This window comes from Actinia tenebrosa, unplaced genomic scaffold (genome assembly GCF_029948245.1).
Source record: "Actinia tenebrosa isolate PJP-AT-01 unplaced genomic scaffold, QUT_ActTen_1.0 PGA_scaffold15__27_contigs__length_11533743, whole genome shotgun sequence".
NCBI lineage: Eukaryota > Metazoa > Cnidaria > Anthozoa > Actiniaria > Actiniidae > Actinia > Actinia tenebrosa.
The window spans coordinates 10,789,655-10,809,633 of record NW_028292575.1 but is presented as its reverse complement, the minus strand read 5'-3'; the positions used below and the strand labels follow the sequence as shown (position 1 = coordinate 10,809,633).

The 19,979-nt window shown below is 36.8% G+C and overlaps 1 protein-coding gene across 1 annotated transcript; it reads left to right on the top strand.

The window, feature by feature from the left end:
* Nucleotides 1-205: 205 nt before the first annotated feature.
* On the top strand, nt 206-14,618 carry LOC116301682 (AP-3 complex subunit delta-1). The gene is made up of 46 exons (XM_031710771.2): nt 206-408; nt 1,176-1,271; nt 1,577-1,657; nt 1,748-1,828; nt 1,985-2,092; nt 2,772-2,837; nt 2,917-2,980; nt 3,068-3,207; nt 3,345-3,418; nt 3,520-3,569; nt 3,669-3,697; nt 3,821-3,869; nt 4,133-4,202; nt 4,300-4,375; nt 4,705-4,774; nt 4,884-4,962; nt 5,341-5,467; nt 5,644-5,747; nt 5,998-6,136; nt 6,347-6,439; nt 6,549-6,600; nt 6,838-6,931; nt 7,162-7,254; nt 7,441-7,492; nt 7,870-7,938; nt 8,058-8,133; nt 8,279-8,332; nt 8,637-8,734; nt 8,820-8,908; nt 9,114-9,219; nt 9,588-9,632; nt 9,877-9,964; nt 10,118-10,269; nt 10,600-10,641; nt 10,768-10,860; nt 11,131-11,286; nt 11,680-11,730; nt 11,824-11,885; nt 12,412-12,487; nt 12,576-12,627; nt 12,723-12,811; nt 12,895-12,980; nt 13,086-13,143; nt 13,591-13,660; nt 13,759-13,844; nt 14,170-14,618. Exons 1-46 carry the CDS (start codon nt 349-351, stop codon nt 14,257-14,259), a joined length of 3,735 nt encoding a protein of 1,244 aa, XP_031566631.2. The 5' UTR covers nt 206-348; the 3' UTR covers nt 14,260-14,618.
* The last annotated feature ends 5,361 nt before the right edge of the window (nt 14,619-19,979 follow it).

Here is a 19,979-nt window from a genome sequence, read left to right as displayed (position 1 = left end):
CTTGCAAATTTTCCTATCTCTATATATTTTATTCCAAAAAGAATTTTTCGTTAAACTCCGACATTTATCAAGATGTGCGTAAAAATATAGAAGACTTTACTGTTATAGTATATTTTTCAAAAGCAAACAAAAAAATTATAGAGGAGACTGATCTTTCCTCCCCTCCCCCCTCAGTTCCTGTTATAATATGATCAAACATTTCCCATGATACGAAGCGAAGCGCAGTGTCCGCCATCTTGGTTCCTATTTCGTGAACTCAAGTTTCATTTTCTAAAGAATGTCCTCATAATATTCCCTTCTTTGTCATAAAATCACATTAGAGAGTTGTACAGATAACTTTCCTTTATTATGTTTGAGAAGAACCTGACGGATTTGGTCCGTGGAATACGGAATAACAAAGAGAATGAGGTGAGTTTATCTGTACCATGGTTTTCCCCAGTCAGTCAGTGGAATTTGAACTGTATTTGATATGAAGCCGACTACGATTGCTACATACACTTGATATTATCTATTTGTCTAAAAGATTAATCGCTTGTACTGGCTTGTAGTTTATTCTAGTTTCACTAATGGTTCTTAAACAGCTGATTTTTGGGAATGATTGTGGTAGACGTAGCAAAATTTGTACACCCTCCCCCTTCTGTATCGGGATCGCCATACCTTGTATCAAATCCCACGTCTTTTGTTCCTTGGCCAACTTTTTAAGCTATCTTATCAAGTACTAAAACAAGATCGTAACTTTTGTTTATGTCTGGTTCAGCTGTTTTATTTCGTTTCCATCTAAAGTAAGTCAGACATTCGTAAAGAGACTATTAAATCATTCAGTAAGATTATTAACTGAAACTATTCACTACCTATATAGTCTTTTCAATTACCTTATGATGATGTACCAAGAGATTTCTGAGAATAGATTTTAAAATGTTCTCTGTTGCAAATGTGTCACCCAGAAACTTGTGAAGCGATAGAAATAGACAGACACACATCTTGAGTCAGACACCCATACACTCTAATTACTGAACTGTGTTATCCATGATCTACCCAGTAATTATTAGCATTAAACAAACACATATTGGGAATCAGACATCCAAACACTCTAATTACTGAACTGTGTTATCCATGATCTACCCAGTCATTAATCAAGTGATGATCTAATATGCATGTTATTGGCCATTTTCCAGGCAAAGTACATTGCAGGATGCCTGGATGACATCAAACAAGAACTACGACAAGAAAATCCAGCAGTCAAAGCCAATGCTGTTGCTAAGCTCACATATGTAAGAATGATACCGCATTGATATTCCTGTTTTTAAACATTAACCTTACGAGTTCGCCACCCTTAATTCCCCAACCATTGGGGATTAGACACAGAAGCTGTAAAAATTTTGTTAATATTGATACTTGATGAACAGTAAAGTATCCATATTAACAAACAATATGCATTACGTGGGTTAAACTTAAATAAAGTGCATATCTACAGAATAAAAATCTGCATCGATAGATTTCCATTGGTAATAAATGAATATAAGTCTTGATGTCTATGTTTCAAAAGGCTAAGGTAACATGTTTTATGATGTTTCAGCTTCAAATGTGTGGTTATGACATCAGTTGGGCAGCTTTCAACATCATTGAAGTCATGAGTAATTCAAAATTCACTCACAAGGTAAGTGCAACATTGCACAATCAAGTGATATTTTTATATTTTTTTTAACTGCACAATCAAATAATATTTCTTTGTTATAAATCACTACAGCGTATTGGGTACCTAGCAGCATCTCAATCATTCCATGAGGGACTGGATATTCTTATGTTGACTACAAATATGCTTAGAAAGGTATACAGGTTCACATTGTTCAATGCATTATAGCTGTTCTATCGTTCTTTATACTTCACCACGTGTGGATTTGTGAATACATTTGGAAGAGGTTTTTCCATCAAATGAAATGGAAGGAATTGTTCTCATGATGAATTCTTTACATTTTCCCATTAGGATCTGTGTAGCATTAACATGTATGATGCTGGAATAGCTCTGTCTGGTTTCTCGTGTTTCATCACACCAGACTTGGCAAGAGACTTAGCCAATGATGTGATGAGTCTGGTATGTACCACATACAATTATGTATATCATCATGTTAGATATGAAATATCTAGATAATCTTATGCCTTTTCCATTTTTTTTCTTTGCTTGTGCTTGTAAATGCTAGATTTGGGAACAACAAGTGGCATTAGTAGTAGTTAAAATTGTACATAGATCTTGCAAAGAATATGTTACAGTTGATTACTGATGTGGTTGATGATGTTGGTGTTGGTATTAATGCCATTTATACAAATGATCATAATGACACTGTTGGTACTGCTGCAGTTGATGATGACGATGATGATGATAATGGTGCTGCTGATGCCAACATTGATGTTTATGTTGATAATGGTGGTATATTACGAATCATTACTTTGATTCTGTTGGTACTCTGATGATAATGATGATGATGTCGTTGCTACTGATGATGATGCTACTGATGATAAGGATGATGTTAAGGATGATGAAGTCGATAATGGTGCTAGTAACCGATTTAGTGTTGGCGATGCTGCTGTTGATTCCAATGATGCTGATGCTGATGTTGCAGGGATGATACAAAATAACAACGAGGAGAGGGCAACTATTATTATTATTATTTATTATTTATTACTATAAATATTATTGATTAACTATAAATATTATTATTAGTATTATCAAGATTAATATTATTACTAATATTATTATTTCTAATGATCCACAGCTTGTATCCACCAAGCCTTACATCAGAAAAAGAGCTGTGCTACTTGTATACAAGATCTTCTTGAAGGTAAAGTTCATAGACTAAAGATGTTCATCAAGTCTACTACTGGTATTTATTACCTTCATATGTGTTCCTTTTTCATTAGTTTCCTGAAGCTTTAAGGCCAGCTTTTCCAAGACTTAAAGAGAAACTTGAAGATTCTGACCCAGGTGAGTTTTACCTTGAAATATTACTAAGTCTAGAATGAAATATGATTGTTATATCAGTTTTTTTATTTTTTTCCTTTCAACATACAGGTGTTCAGTCGGCATCAGTGAATGTTATTTGTGAGCTGGCTCGTAAGAATCCTAAGAACTATCTCTCCTTGGCTCCCTTGTTCTTCAAGCTCATGACAAATTCTACAAACAACTGGATGCTGATTAAGATCATTAAGCTGGTAAGATAGTACATCCCACATGGTTCAAAGGAATGACTTTAGTCTTATATGAACTCATAGAACCTTTCCAAGGTGTGGCATTTACGTAGGTATAAAATAGAATCTGCATTTTAAATATTTTTTCATTTTTGCTCCAGTTTGGTGCTCTGTGTCCTCTTGAACCACGTCTTGGCAAGAAACTACTGGAACCATTAACTAATCTTATTCACAGGTATTAAACATGAACTATATCTACAGTATATACATAGTACTATGGCGTATTATCGTCAATGGTAGACAGTAATGTAATGTCTTATCCCTAAATATTTCTAGTACTTCAGCAATGTCACTGCTATATGAATGTGTCAACACTGTAATAGCAGGTATGTGCATTGATTTGAGACACTTAAAGAATCAGACTAGAGTACTTTAGTTCTTATTGTTTTTTTGCTAAGTTATTGTTTTGTCTGTTATTACAATAGGGCTTCCACACCATCAGCCATCAATCCAGGTATGATGAACAACTTCTGATCATTTGATTTAGATAAAATTATATTTTAGTTTGGTACATTATTGGGTAACAAGAATGAATCACACAAAAACCTGATGTCTTTTTTCATTTGATCTTGTATAGTTGTGTATTTCTAAGCTGCGACTGCTTCTTGAAGATCCAGACCAAAATTGTGAGTGGATTTCATGTTTGACGTCGTTCTTATTACTTTTCTTAGTGAAGTAATATCAGGTAGAATTTGAGATAATTAGCATCATCATCATCATCTCATCCATCATCATCACCACTATGTATGCCACCGTCATCATCATAATCATCATACCAGCCATCATCATCATTATCATCATCATCACTATCATCATCATCATCACCATCATGCCACATGCGGAGTACAATTTGTTTTTACTAACACACATGGTATCAATATTTTTCCAGTGAAGTATCTAGCATTGTTATCCATGTCTAACATCCTCAAGATCCACCCTAAAGCCGTACAGCAACACAGGTAACCCACACAGTACTCTTATCAATTAATGATAGCTCTTGGACAATCAAATAGGGATATTTTAATATTAATACAACTATTATTGTTGTTATTACAGAGACATTATAATCCAGTGTTTGGATGATAAAGATGAATCTATCAGACTGAGGGCCTTGGATTTGATTGTAGGAATGGTAAGTTACATATGCTACCTCAACTCTCAATTATTGTGAATCAAGGGTGATATACCAGAAGGGCACTCGCTACTCACCTCCGGTATCACATGTGAGTAGAGTTCATTAAGTCTATCTCTCTTGATTCAAGGGTTTTCCTCTGGTTTTCCTCCCTCCATGAAACCTGATGTGCTAAATTCCAATTCCATCTGTGAGTTAGTCATGCCCTGACTTAGATCAGTCCAGAGACTGTTTCAGAGTATTGATAAAATTGAAATAGTTTATAATACAGGGTTGGGCAGGGTGTGTCATGTGCTGGGTGATAAAATATGGTATAATTTTTTTTTTAGGTTTCGAAGAAGAACATAATGGACATTGTGAAGAAACTGATGATTCATATGGACAAGACAACCAGTCAGAGTAAGTACATTTAAAAAATATATTAATAAAATAAATAGATTTGATGTCAATTTTATGTCATCATACCTGATGATGTTTTGTGATGTTTACCTTGGTCTTTGATTGACAGGTTATCGGGATGAACTGCTGTCTAAGATCATCCTCATCTGTAGTCAGTCTGATTATCATTATATCACCAACTTTGAATGGTGAGTAGATTATTAAATCCATAAATATAGAGGCTTTGCAGCATCACGTGCTGGCGTCCATAATACAGCTTGGACTGCCTGTTCTTAGATGGCTGAACAATAAAATCGCTTTGCTGTCGGGAATTGAATTCTTTGTCATGTAAAACGATTGTATTGTTCCTGCCATCTAACATGGCTGCAGTCACGTGATGGTGCTAAGCCTCTATTGAATAAGAAAACAATGTATAAAATGGTCATACATTTAGGTAATCGTGTTATTGTTTATCAATGATTTGTGACATTCCCAAGAAATTCTATTGAAATTAGTGTTATTACAATGTCATACCATGCAATTGAAAAATCCCTAATGCTATGTTTTGAATGTATTGTCATATATAGGTATATTGATGTTCTGGTCCAGTTAACTAGAGTAGAGGGCACGAGATATGGTCGTCAGATTGCATCTCAGATGATGGATGTTACAATCAGAGTCAAGGCTATCCGTCCTTATGCCGTACAGTGTCTGGTGAGTACAATCATGTAAACCACTATAAATGTTTAAATGTTTGGTATATACTACAGTAATTCAATATTCCCATTGTAACAGTAACTCCAAACACTCCTAACACATGACATTTATTTGGAAGATTCACAAAATGAGTTAAATCATTTTTGTTCTTTTTCGTTCATTATTTTATCTAGTCCCTACTGCTGAAAAACAATCACTTATTATCTGGTAACATCCAGAAGAATGGCATGTGTGAAGTGCTATATGCTGGAGCATGGCTGTCAGGAGAATTCAGCGAGTAAGTACTATATGCCCACGTAATCACTGACTTTGGTAGTATTATGTCTCTTACTTTTCTTGAACATATCAACAGTTTATGTTCACATCAGGTATATTTATTTTCTCATTCAAATTTGCCAACTTTTAATTAAGCAAAAGTTTATTATCTGTAGCTAACGCACGTTGGGTTGTTATATTAATATACAATAGTTGACGTCAGCATAAACATTGCTATTACATACCCCTAATATGGTTCAATTTTTTTCTAGGTACTTGCCTGATATTGGTGAAACACTGGAATGCTTACTGCGCACTAAAGCAACACTGTTACCTGGACACATCCAGGCTGTTTACGTACAGAGTATTGCTAAGTTGTATGCAAGGATCCTGAACAATATGGAAAAAGAGGTGAATAAGGTTAATTGTTGGGCGCATATGCCTATATGATGCCATGGAAATGCCTCGATTGCCATTCCACCAAAACCTACATACAGTAGGTATGCTTCATCGCAAGGGCAAATTATACAACTTCACGCACGTAAATGGGAAGTGCCTGTAACCTCATATCCAGTGGACTTAAATATGAAACTTGTTGTTTGTATTTCTTCCATCATTTAGGGTGATGACAGTGCTGCAGTTGACCTAGGCCAAAAGCTGGTTGATAACCTTCCCATGTTTGTACAGAGTGCTGACCTTGAGGTTCAAGAAAGGGTGAGTAACCAGGATATTCCATTCTTGAGCATATTGCAACATGTTAAGCTTATAGATTTATATATTAGAAATGTTAAATAATGATTAATAATATCGTTTATTATATCAGGCAAGTTGTATACAACAGCTGATCAAATATGTCTTGAAGCTGCAAGGAAAAGGTATGTAAAAACTAATAGTTTTGGTGGCCCTAGATTAAAAAATAATATAGTAGACTAGTAAAATTATGAATGAGAAAATTTAGTTGATATATTGGCAGAAAAGTGGGAAGGCTAATGATCCCCTGATGAAGTACACTGTACAGATAGTAATGATGTATGGAGCAACCTCACAGAAGAACACCTAACAGCAGGCAGTGATGATTGTAAATTTCTTATTCTTGTTATTCTTTCGTGTAGGAGTCCAGTGCAGTGAGGAAGTGAATGCATTGTTTGTTGGAGAGTTGAATCCAGTTGCCGCTAAAGCACAAAAGAAGGTTCCAATACCAGAAGGGTAAGATAGAGTATGATAAGGGTATTATTCTCCTTCAGTACTTAGTATTTCTGCAAAACTTTCTTGTGCAAAGAGGAAGTTCTACTGTTCCTCCATTTGCAGTTAGTTTCTATGATATGGATGAGAATGACTATTGAATGAATGAAAGAAAACAGTTTAGTAGATGACATTAAAACAAACTGAACAAGTTGGTCAGATTTGGTTATTAAGTTTTTTCTGTGTTAATTTAGTCTTGACCTGGACAAATGGATCAATGAGCCTCCTAAAGAAAGCTCTGAAGAGGAAAATGATATTGAAGATATGTTTGGTAGCATAGAACACAGGTATGAGTAACAATCATACTTAACTCTTATCATACTGAAAACTCTGCATGCTGAATTTGTTTGATGGTGCTATCTTGTCCATTATTAGCTTCTAAAAGAAACAGAATCCTTTCGCATAAACTGTCCTAACTGTCCCTTTACACATACCTAACTAACACTTTATTCCATTTCGCTTCATAACCAAAGAACCCTTGAGCAAAGGACAGTTGAAGAACCAGATGAAGAAGAACTAGAAAAGGTCAGTAGTACTCTACACATGTCTCTTCTTTATAATCCTTTCCTGGTCCCAGGAATATCTTCATATTATTCATGTGACAAGTACAGGGTTCATGCTACTCCTTAAACTCCTTGAAAACTCCTTGAATTTTTGCTTTGATCATTACTTACATGGTTCTGAAATAGATCTAATAAGAAAGATCAGAAAATCTGAAAGTCAGCCATGTGCAACCACCGTGTAAAACCTTGGCATAGTTAGCTGAACATACTCCTTGAAAATTCATTTTTGGGTCCTTGTATACTCCTTGAATAGTCCTTGAATTTTAAGTGGTTACTTCAGCATGAACCCTGCAAGTATATCAAGTCTATTCATTTTCATTCAATATCCTTTTCTTTCAGAGGAGAGAAGTGCGCAGAGTAGAACAAGATACCAATCCACATTATCTTCGCCTGGACACACCCACCAAGGTACCAGCTTACAAAACCATTCTAGTGCTTTTCAAAGAGTTGTCAAAAAACTAATTCACTTTCATTTCAATCATAAAGACAATATTGTTTTTCACACTACTTTGTTATTTCTTTGCAAGGAGGATAAAACAGCTCTTAAAGTTGATGATATTCCAGTAGCTAACCTGGACTTGCCAGTCTCACTCAAAGTGTCAGGTAATATAACTTGATTTCTGAAGAGGAAGAAGAACCCAGAGACAAACCTTTGAATAATCAAAAATAATCCTGTCATCGATACTGTATTTATTCATATCTTTCACTTGTGTTGTATTTTTTTAAAAAAAACGTTTTTCCTTTTCAGGCATTTCTATGTCCAAAAAGTACAAGAAAGGTAGAAAGAAGAAGCACAGGAAAGGTAAGGATTTGTTATTAACTAGAAATGCCATGATTGGCTGTCAGTGCCCATAATCCTACAGTACTACCACTACCAGAATCCTTCATGGTTTTTCCTTATTCAAGTCCATTAGCACCTCATGGGAATATTGAAAAACTTGTTGTTGACTGACAAAACATTTGCAAGGGATTCTGGTATTTGCAGTAAAGGCTATCAAACAAATGACCAATTGTATGTAATTATTTTCTTTGATTATTTCTAAACAAGAGTTTCAAATAAGATTTGAGCCAGATATGTATACTTTTGTAACTGATTATATTTTCAGGTCGTCATGGTAGCAGAGGTGAAGACAGTGATGAAGAGGACCTATCCATGCAGATGAAGTATGAAGTCCTTCCCACAGGAGCTGGAGAAATGCCAGAGGTACATAACAGAAATAATAATGTTCTTTTCTAGAGATATCACTTACCTGATGTCATCTGGATTCTGATTTGTCTTTTTTTTTTAGGGTGTCGAGGAAGCAGCATCAAGGGAAGAAGATACACCAGTGCATAATGTCGACGACCCCCACAGGCTTCTGGATGTTGACTTGTTAAAGTATGCTGCTAAGTTTTACATTGAGGAATCGTAGTGTTCACAGCATACACCTGCCATCAAGGCAACCCAGAGTGTTATATGTGTAGTACAGTTACCTGTCAGTGCATTGATGGTTTTTATCCAGATTTCTTCCACAAAAATCAGGATTCCAAAATAGGAATACCACTGCTAAATCTGTTTTAACAAAAAAATTATTAAATTCCAGGCCACTTGATAGTAGTGATGCTCTACCTGTGCGTACTCACAGGGTTGTTGACCCAGAAAGTCATGTCAAGAAGACAGAAGAGGAGGCAGAGGAGGTACATGAGAAGGTAAGGAATGGACGTAATGGTATCACCAATGATTCTTGTATGCCGTCTGATCTCTTTATTCACTTCATTGATCATGGAACAAGTGCCACAGGCCTTTTAGCCACTGGCAATGATGTGCTAACCTCATATAACAAGAAAAATGTATGTTTACTGTTTGGGCATTCTGTAGATGTGTAAACCTCATGTATAAAATATTTTCAATGAATAAGTAATAAAAATACATATGTGATCATTTAGTGTAAGGAAACAACCAGTAACATAGTGCAATTTATATCTCAAAGCTACATAACGGAATTGTTTAAACCAAAACAAGCTATATTGCTGTAGCTATTGAAGATAAAAATTTTCATTTTTTATGTTCATGGCAGGAGAAGAAAAGCAAGAAACGCTCAAAAAAGGATAAGGAAAAAAAGGTAAAAGATATGAAGAATGTTTCTGAAAGATTTGTAGGATCTTTGGTAGTCCTCAAAACCACTGTAAAAGATGGTGGTTTGGTTTTAACAAAGCCTTTCAAGTTATAACATCCAACATGGTAACCTAGTAGTATTTGTTGTTTTTTTTCTTCTTGAAATGACTACAAACCACCTCTATTCTATCTTGATGTTGGTAACAGTTTTCAAATTATTATGTACCAAGCATTTTCCTCTTCATTTCCAGAGCAAACATAAACATGACAAAAAAGAGAAAGAAGAAAAAGGAAAGAAATCTTCCCACAAACATAAACACCATCATCACATGGAAAAAGGTAATTTACAAACAAATGCATTTTTTTTTCCATCAAGCTTTTTTTTTTTTTGGAAAAGAAAATTTCCCAGCTCCAGGCAGGATTCAAATCCATGACCTCCTGTTTGCTAGAATTATTCTCATTCCTTCTCAAATTTACTTTTTATTATTTCAGAAGCAGAGAAAGAAGAGCCAGATTTGATGATCAACGGTGATGTTGAAGACAATGCAGATGAAGTTGATGAGATCAAAACAAACGTTGAACCTGGTGATGAACCAGTGACACAGAAAGATGGGAGCCAACCAAATGAAGAGGATGGTGCAAAGGTTAGAATAGTGAAGTATAAAAGTGACTAAAGATAATTTAACACAAGATAGTTACTGGTATATTCATAAACATACAAACTTGCTAGCTGCATGCTGAAACTTAACATTTCTCTGCTGTCAGTCAAAACTAATCAGTCAGTGCCTTTCATATTTTTGACTAGCAGCAGTGAAGAGCCAAATTTCAGTGTGCAGCTCGCAGCTAGGAAGTTCGGATGTTTATGAAGATAGCAGTAAAATGAATGAGAATAGAGATGCAAATCAGTTGTACTTTATAACATTGCTTAATTCATTTCATTTCATTTTAACATTTCATTTATTTCATTCATTCAGCTTGATGATATGGATTTCTGGTTAACTCCATCTTCTTCCACAGTAAGTTTGTTGTAGCACACATACATTTGCCATTAATAATAACTACTTCATCATCCTTGATTTCTCTATTTACTTGGCAAATCTATATGTTTTTTTATCACCTATAAACCTTTTTTTTCCCTCCAGGCAAACAAGGCAGAAGAGCAGGAGACTGAAGTTCCCTCGGCTACTCCAGAGAGTGCTAAGACTACCAGACATAGAGACCGCAAGTCAACAGAGGTATTAATGTGAATCCTACATTAGTGATGGTAGAACTTTTTATGAGATAGAGAACATGGTTGTCTAGCTTGCGTACAAACATCTTTTGTTCATTTAGTCTTATATGGTGTGGTGTTAACCCAAGCTAGACCACAATGCATCATGTTTATTGAACTCATGAGGTCATTTGAGAGTTTAACAGTGCTTAGTTGCAATTCAGTACCAAGTAAATATTACTTTCTAAAAATGCTGACATTATTTACACTGAGTGTTTCTATTCTCATGTTACAGAGTAAAGAGCACAAGAAGAAGAAAGACAAACGGGAGAAGAAAAAGAGCAAGAAGACCCAAAAGACCCCAGAAGCATCACCAGAACATGAACCAGAAGCAGAAGCAAGTATGGAGCAGGACATTGTAGAAGTGAAACCAGTAGAGTATAAACCTGAGGTACTTCAATCATGACTACACTTTCAACTCCTATCCTTGACAAGAAGAAGGGCAATGCAGCAAGACCTTTTGTAGCTATTTTGGTTGTAATAAAAAAAGCCTTTATTTAGTTGTTTTTGCAATTCCCATTGATTAACTTAGCTTTTATGTTTCTAGTTATTATGTATTGTTTCTGTATTCAGCACAGATGAACATCTTGTGCTAATCTGCGCTTTATAAATGTAATTTATTATTATAATACAAAAGTCTGAAAGAAAATGCATTTCATTTTGTACAGGAGTAAATCTGCATTGTTTTATAATCGTTTTAATGGTTGGCTGATATAAATATTGTTCCATAGTATTATTTTACTTCATTGTTGGTAAATCGGACGATTGTTACTTTATCTTTCAGCCACCAGTCTCATCATATAAAGTGTTGGCAGAAAATAGTTCTTTGAAACTGGTATGGAATCTTTACATTAGGAATGTCTTATTTAGATGACAACTTTTTTTCCTTCCATCACTTGATAGATTTCATTTATTTTCCTTCTTTTAGACACATCAAAGTAAAGCAGCAGCTCAAAATATGCATCAGCTGGTTGTGTCTATTATTTTCAGGTAAAGTGGAATCAAGGTTTATCATCAATGATGATAATGATGGTCATATAATATTGATGAAATGATGGTGATAATGATAATGGTGATGGATGATGATGATGAAGGCAGTGATGATAGTTTTAATGGTTGTAATGATGATGGCAATGATAAAGAATGGTGTGCCCCGGGGGGGTACTCCCCTATATTTGCTATACGGGTACGTGCCGCCAAACGGGGTATGGTTTTCAAGCGATTCTACTCTGGAATAGGGTATATGAAATCACGTTCTCTCTTCTCGGCAACAGGGTATCTATTTTCGCACTACCGGGAAAGGGTATGGTTTCCAGCAATCTTTCTCTGGAACAGGGTATGAATTTCAGCAATTTTACTCTGGAACAGGGTCAGGGTTCAAAGGGCTCAGCGGCACATCCCTACCCTAAACAGGCAAGAGTATCCCCCCTGGTGGTGTGCTAATGATGATAATGTTGGTGATGATGAGGGTCTAATTTATCAAGGAATCAATCCCTAACACAATCTTTTTTCACAGTAATCTTACAGATTTTCACATTAAATCTATGGAGTTCAATGTGTTGGATTCCCTAAATACCAAGATGGTCAGACCTGTGAGTACCATTTTTATAATGTTGGAAGCTTTTCTTCATTTAGTATAGAAAAATCCTCATCCAATGTACCTCATGGTTATGTTTTTAGATTGGTTATTCATCACGAGACAGTATTCCAGTGCCTTTCCAGTTGTTACCAGGTTCGTTGGAACCCACATATTCTTTTGATATTCTGAAACAAGCCAGTTAAAGAGGCTACAATATGTAACGTGCTGTTTTTGTTCTTTATTAACAGGTTCATCAAATGAAGGACAGTTTGCTTTTAATGTTGAAAATATTACTATGCCGCAGAAGTTAAGAGGAACACTAACATACATGATAAAGGTATGGAATATGTTGGTCTCATTCTGATCACCATATGTACCATGTCTCTCTGTCATATTTAACCATCATCATGTACATTTCAGGATCCTGAAGGATCTACAAGTGAGAAGATGGACTTCTCTTTATTCTTACCATGCTCATCATTCCTTGTTGCTACACCTTTGTCCAGGTAATTTCGAAAATCTGCCTCAAGGAGGGCAAAAAGAATCAGTAGTTATCACTAGGACTGTAAAGCACATTGTTTTGATTTGACCTTTGGTTGTTTCTATTTCAGTTTGGACTTTTCTAACCTGCTGGCTGGTGGATCACTCACTAGTAAAAGTTCTGTCAAGGTGAGAACAGTGTTGTGTTATTTGTTTAATGACTATGATGGAGGTGTAATGATGAGAATGACAATATTGATGATAATGATGATGGAAGAATGTTGATTATGGATGGAGGATGATAAAGGATAATGGTGATGATGAATGATGATGTTTGGATGGATGATGATGGTGGTGATGATGATGTTTGGATGGATGATGATGGTGGTGATGATGATGTTTGGATGGATGATGATGGTGGTGATGATGATGGTTATGATAGTTGATGATGATGAAAGGATGATAATGATAATGGATGGATGATATTAATGACAACTGATGGTAATGATAAGGAACAAATCACATACATACCATCATTCACTCATTTAAACAGTCACCATAGTATTTTCATATATGATATTTATCAGATTATTACTGCACACACGTATCAACCATAGTTTTATTTCCTGTTTTCAGTTTAATGCACCAGAAGACCTTGAATTTGCTTCAGTCATTGCAAGGATCTGTTGTCTTTTACATTTTTCTGGTAAGTAAGAGACACATCCACTGTCATTTTCCAGTTTCTACATTTACCAAATATATTCCTATTCATAATTGTCTTGCTTTCCAAATTTATTTCCCCAGTGGTCGAGCAAGTAGATCATGGAGCATCATTATATTCTAGGTCAATCCAGTCTCATCATATCTGTCTCCTTGTCAAAGAATTCAATGTAAGTTAAATAATTTACTAGTACAGTGTCTATATCTTTGCCTGTGTCAGCTCATTCTTTCTTTCTTTCTTTAATCTGTTCACTGTGTTCTTGTATTCCATAGTTCTGGGCTCTACACAGAATTATGTGTGAATTATAGAGTTTGTGCTGTAGCTCCAACAACATGCTGTCGTTCTTTCAAAATATCTTTTCATTGTCTTACGCCAACTTGGTGTCTCTTGATATCTCAGTGAGATATCTTGTGCACCAAGAGTGAGTTCCTTTACATGCAAGGGTAAAATTTTCACAGGAATAAAACTATATTTACTACTCTTGATTTTCTCAGGGTCATTCGGTATCCATCGATGGCAAGTCAACAGAAAGCTCACTCCTTTCCAACGTCCTCAAAGAAGCAGAAACTCTCTTCACCAGTTAATCAATTGAACGACTACAAGCTACACATTATTAATTACTAAAAGAATAGGAAACTATTAAATATATAGGTTAAAAGATCAAGGGTAATAAATAGATTAAAATGTTGGAGAATTTTTTACTCAAAATTATGAATATTTCAGAACAATTAAATAAACAAGGAAAAGATCCGATCAGGTTTGCATGTAGAGAAGATTTGTTATGAATTTGATGATGTACTTTAATAAGGAGAATGAGTTAAGGAATGACTAAAGTCAGGGCTGTGATTTATTTTTAGTGATACAATGCTATGAATTTAGAAAGTTATAAGGGGAAAATACGTTGTATTGAAGAAATTGAGATTAAAATTGTTGAAATTAATAATTGGTTAAAATGTGGTGCTGGACGAAGATAATGGCCAAGTGAAATGATTAATTCAGTTGGGTCAAGGAATGGAGAAAAGGGAAAGAAAATAGGAAATGAAAGAAACTTGACAAAACCTAAAAGTACATCCTAACCCAAATGATGAAATACGAGGGAAATACAAGATGGCCGACATCTAGCTTGATATAAATAATGAAACATTTTTTGTGGGACTTTATAAAGAGCACTATGACCTGCTTATGAGCGCGCGCCAATTACCTTCTGATGACGTCATCTAATCAGCTCATTCCTCGTTCTTCGTCAAATTGTGCTACAATGAGTGACGATACATCGGACGAAAGTATAGAGCCACCAAAGGTTCCAGAGTCTCGGCCATATCACTACGAAACTAAAGGTAAGAATTGTGAAAGGCAGTTTTTGAATAGAGACGAATCTAACGAGTGTTTTGATATCCAGGGAGCTTGCGCGCGCGCAATACTTAGCTCGAGGTTCTTCTCTCGCAAAATACTTTCTCATAACGAGATTCTAAGGAATAAAACGACTAAGGGTATTGAAGTGATGCATCTTAGCTTAAAATATCTCAAGGAAATCTATGCTAGAAATGAAAGTCTTACAGGAAAATTTAAACTACTAGACCAGATTGAATGAATTCGATTCTGAACCAGTCAGAATTCATCCCTGGTCTTCCAGTAATCCTAGAGACGCGACTACGCAGAGGTTAATTGAAATCTTTGCGTTCAAACGAGTTAGGTTCTCAGTTTTTCAAGAAAACTACTAAAATTCCTTAAAGAAATTGTCGCAAGTCACTGCGAGTCAGTGTTAAACTGAAGAGATGTGCATGGGTTTAGACTTGTGTCAATTTGCGCTGACATTAACTTAGATTTTGACCTGTAGAAGGCTATGGTTATAATCCAGCTGATAGAAATTACAAACCTGATGGCAAAAAGAGCAATATGTACTCAGACGGGGTTGGCATGCAGTACGCACCCAAGGGGTCACCAGAACCAGGAGCTGACGAACAAACTTCACGTCAACACACCAAGCGCAGCGCAAGACGCTACAACATCTTCGGAGCAACAAAACACGGCTTCAACAAACCAGGTATGGAAGACTTGAAGCAGCAATACATGATGGCGAAAACAGCAAAACAACCAAACACGTACAGGGAAGAGTACCGGGGACGTCCAAGAGCAATGTCCAGTGTACCCGACCTTTGCATTGACAAGGGCTCCGTGACCTTGACGGATATTGTTACCGCGTCATATCGTATACGTGATGGGACCATTAAAACTCCTTGCGAGGTGAGTAGCCTGTACTTAGAGCCATAAATCGTCCTTCTTTAATGAGGGTAGCAATTGATAGCTAGAGGCTGACAAACCTGTAGCCTTCATTCCATGATCAAATTGGAATTTAGAAGTTTCCTATAACTTATATAGAAACTTATATTTTACAACCACCACTCCCCATGCGGGGCTCTTCCATGAGGTTTTCTCCACACGCACTACCACTACATTCTATATTTACAACGCAACACTCAACCCAAACATCTGATATGATTCCCCCCTGCAGTATGTAATTACATTTATCTCTTAATGGTAAAATAAACTGTGGTTGTTGTAATCGCGCACAATACTGCGCAGAGAACAGGCTCCGTATATCTGTTTATCTGTGCGCAACCATTCAACGAGTTTATCTTGCTATCTGACTGCCTAGATATTCTTCTTTTGTTCGTGTTTCGTTAGAAAGCAGTGTCGTTTCCTGGAATACAAGACTACGACGTGTACTTCAAGCGAGAATATTTACAAGTATTTGGAAGGTGAGGTCGAGTAAGTCGTTATAGCATCTCTCTCATACCTCGCTAGTGCCAGATATAAATGGAAGGATAGGAAGAATTGAATGAAAAGTAGATGAACAAAAAATTGAAAACGTAGGAAATTCCTATTAGTAAGCGGACGATTAGACGAATCATGAACATACTGTGAGTAATCAGCCAAGAAACCAATAACTTAATGATAATTGATGATTAATGATAATATTCCTTTTTTTCACAGCTACAAGGCACGTGGCGCTCTGAATGCTTTGTTAACGTTATCAGAGGTAAAACTATCCTGTATGAATTTCTGTATTAGACCTGTAACTACACGAAATATTAATTTGGGGGGAGGGGGGTAACAGCAGTCAATAGCAGGGGAGGGGAGGGCGGTAACAAGGGGGAGGGTTACTCTACATTTTCGTACCGCGTCTAAACAGGATGACAATTGAAGAAAGATAGACATCGTTATACTGAAGATTCGTGATCGGGGTTTGAAACGTCTAGTTGTAAACATAAAAAAATCAGAGAAAACAAGTATAAAACACTCATAAACATGACATGACTCTTGACTGGAATATCGAAACACATGAAGAAAGATAGTCACATCAATTTGAATCCATGATCAAGTCATGGTGCAGAAAACTCACTGATAACTCACTCTTGTCGTTGATATCGCGAACAGGAACAACTAAGACGTGGCGTCATGACAACATCAACAGGCAGCCACGCCCTGGCTGTCGCTGGACACGGCAAGGAGCTCGGTGTTCCAGTCACTATTCTGGTGCCAGAAAATGTACCACCAAGAAAGGTGAAAATATGTGATCGGTATGGAGCCAAGACTAGATTTGCTGGCCAGAACGACAGAGAGGTATCTATACTATACCTTATATGACTATTTCAGATCTGCGACCAACGATATGGTATGACAGTCTCACTAATCAAAAACCTAATTTGAGTTTGTTCGCGTTAGGTGCAGGAAACTGCGAGGAAAATCGAAACTGAGGCAGAAGGCTTAACATTCATTGACGAGTAAGTAAAAAACCCTGATACTTGCTAGAATAACTAAACAACCCATGGATGGGAAAAGAATTAACTGTGGCGTGTATTACCTTTATCTTCAACTAATTCAAACTTTGCAAACTGGTTAGAGCTGTGCTGCAGCGTCATACATGGACCGTATAGCGGCTTCCAGAGACGCCTTCACATTGCATTCTGCGCCACTGCTGTACCTTTTGACTAGCGATTAACTTCAGTTTTTATATACACCTATTTCGAAAATCGTTGTCGCATCAAGAGCCTCAAGTAACGAGCCAAGGCTCCAGAGAACGTCGGTACTTTTAATTATAATTGATTTATTCATGGTTCATGCAAGTGGCTATAGCTCTACACTAATTATCATCTCAAGCAGCCTTGCTTGGAGCAATTTGTGAAGTCAATAAATGAAAATGTACCATGAATAAACTAATTACAGCTAAAAGTACCGGCGTTCTCTGCGGTCTTGGCTTGTGTTGCTTGAGGCTTTTGGTGCGACAACGATTTCTGAAATAGGTGTATATATTTTGTATTATCATTGTAGGAACGAGAGTTCGTATGTAATCAGCGGCCATGGTACCGTGGGACTCGAGATCATTGATCAAGTTGATGATATTGATGCCATTATCATACCCGTGGGGGGAGGGGGTCTGTTGGCTGGTATTTGTGTGGTATTCAAAGCTCTCAACCCAGATATTAAAATCATAGTAAGTCCTGGTTGATAAAATATTTGACCTTTATGAAAAGGCCTAGTTGTGGATGAGAACTTGGCCAGACACACACACACACACAGACACAGCCACAGCCAAAGACAGGCAAACATGCGGGCAGACAGACACACAGAAAGCTAGGGACAGATGGATAGACAGCCAGACGGTCAGGCAGACCGACGGACAGACAGACCTCAAGTAACTTTTCTCTCTTTCTCTCACCATGTTGAGTATATAGAGATTTCTTTGTCATTATTATTTAATGAACAGGTCGTAGAGAGTAATGACTGTCCTAGTTTCCAGGCTGCTCTTGATGCTGGAGAACCTATAACACTCAAGACAGAACTGGCTGTAACACTAGCTGATGGTGAGTCACGTACTCCCTACCCCTACCCCTGTTAGGCACCGTCATTCTCAGCCACGCACTGTGATTGGATGAAAAGATGTGCTCTCGACCAATGTGACACTTATACTGAATCAACTGGAATAAATCTGCTCTAATTGAATATAAATAATAAGTATTTTTCTATGAATCTGGCAGGTCTTAGCGACAGCAAGGTTGGCGATCTGCCTTTCAAACTTGTAAAAGACTGTGTGGATAAAGTTGTCGCAGTAAAGTAAGTTCCACCCCAAAAATGAAAGTACAGTAAAGACAGTAAACGCATACGGAATATTAGCAGCGTTCACTCGGGCTAGTATTAAACCAACCTTTTACTCGGGCTACTCACACATAAAAATCTTTTTCCTCCATGATAATCGTAGAATTGGAATAGTACAGAATGAGATCTAACACGTATATTTTTTGATCGAAACTCTTTAGGGAACAACATATTGCTCAAGCCGTGCTGAGATTACTGGAGAAAGAGAGAGTCATTGTTGAAGGTTCCGGTGCGGCAGGCCTAGCTGCTATTATTGGAGGCTATCTCCCTGAATTAAAAGGAAAACGGTTAGACGGATAAATAATATTCTATTTTTCTTTTAGTTCTTTATCCAATTGCTTAAGTTCGCGATTTATGCTTTTTTTTAGCTCTTCCTTCCTTTCTTGCTTGCCCGCATTCCTTTCCTCCCTCCGTCTTCGCTCACTTGCTTCCTTTTTTTCCAATTTTTTTCTTTTTCTTTGCCAAAAAAAGAAAACGCATTTACACAGAATATTGTCTTGACCTAGAGTGGTCATTCCATTATGTGGCGGCAACATTGACCCCACAGTTCTCGGCCGAGCGATTGAACGCGGGCTTACAGCTGATGAGCGAATGGTACGGTTTCATATAAGGATCAACGATCGACCAGGTGCTTTAGCACGCTTGACGTCACTGTTATTTTCAACTGGTGTCAGGTAGGCTACTAGTATACACATACGTGCATGATTCCACATATCTGGCTTGTTTTACTTAGTGTTTATATGTTTTGTTTGTTTAATAGTATCAAGGATCTGTACCAAGAAAGAACATGGCTCAATAGCTCAATGTTTACTGTTCAGGTATGATAGGAAACTAATACTTGACTCTTGTTTTCTACTGCGCACGGAGTTTCGTTGCTCAAGACGCGCAACACGTACCGACACCGTGACAGATGTATATCTGAGCATTAAAGACCCATTGCCACTTACCGTGATGCACCGCGGTCACAGATGAATTTCGTGGTCCATGAAATTCAAAGATTCATATATTGAATAATAACTTCATATTAAATCCTTTTCCGACATAGCACTAAGGCACAATAATGATTCTTTTACATTCTTTTACGGCTTTAGGGACTATCTAAGAGTTTATTCAAAAGGTTGGAATTGTTTTTTCGGTGGTGACACGA

What these genes read in the sequence shown, in the direction of transcription:
- LOC116301682 (XM_031710771.2), top strand. Translation starts at nt 349, where the DNA reads ATGTTTGAGAAGAACCTGACGGATTTGGTCCGTGGAATACGGAATAAC. An exon ending in TGTCAACACTGTAATAGCAG is followed by an intron (nt 3,570 to 3,668) that starts GTATGTGCATTG and finishes TTATTACAATAG; the next exon opens with GGCTTCCACACCATCAGCCA. An exon ending in TGAAGATCCAGACCAAAATT is followed by an intron (nt 3,870 to 4,132) that starts GTGAGTGGATTT and finishes ATATTTTTCCAG; the next exon opens with TGAAGTATCTAGCATTGTTA.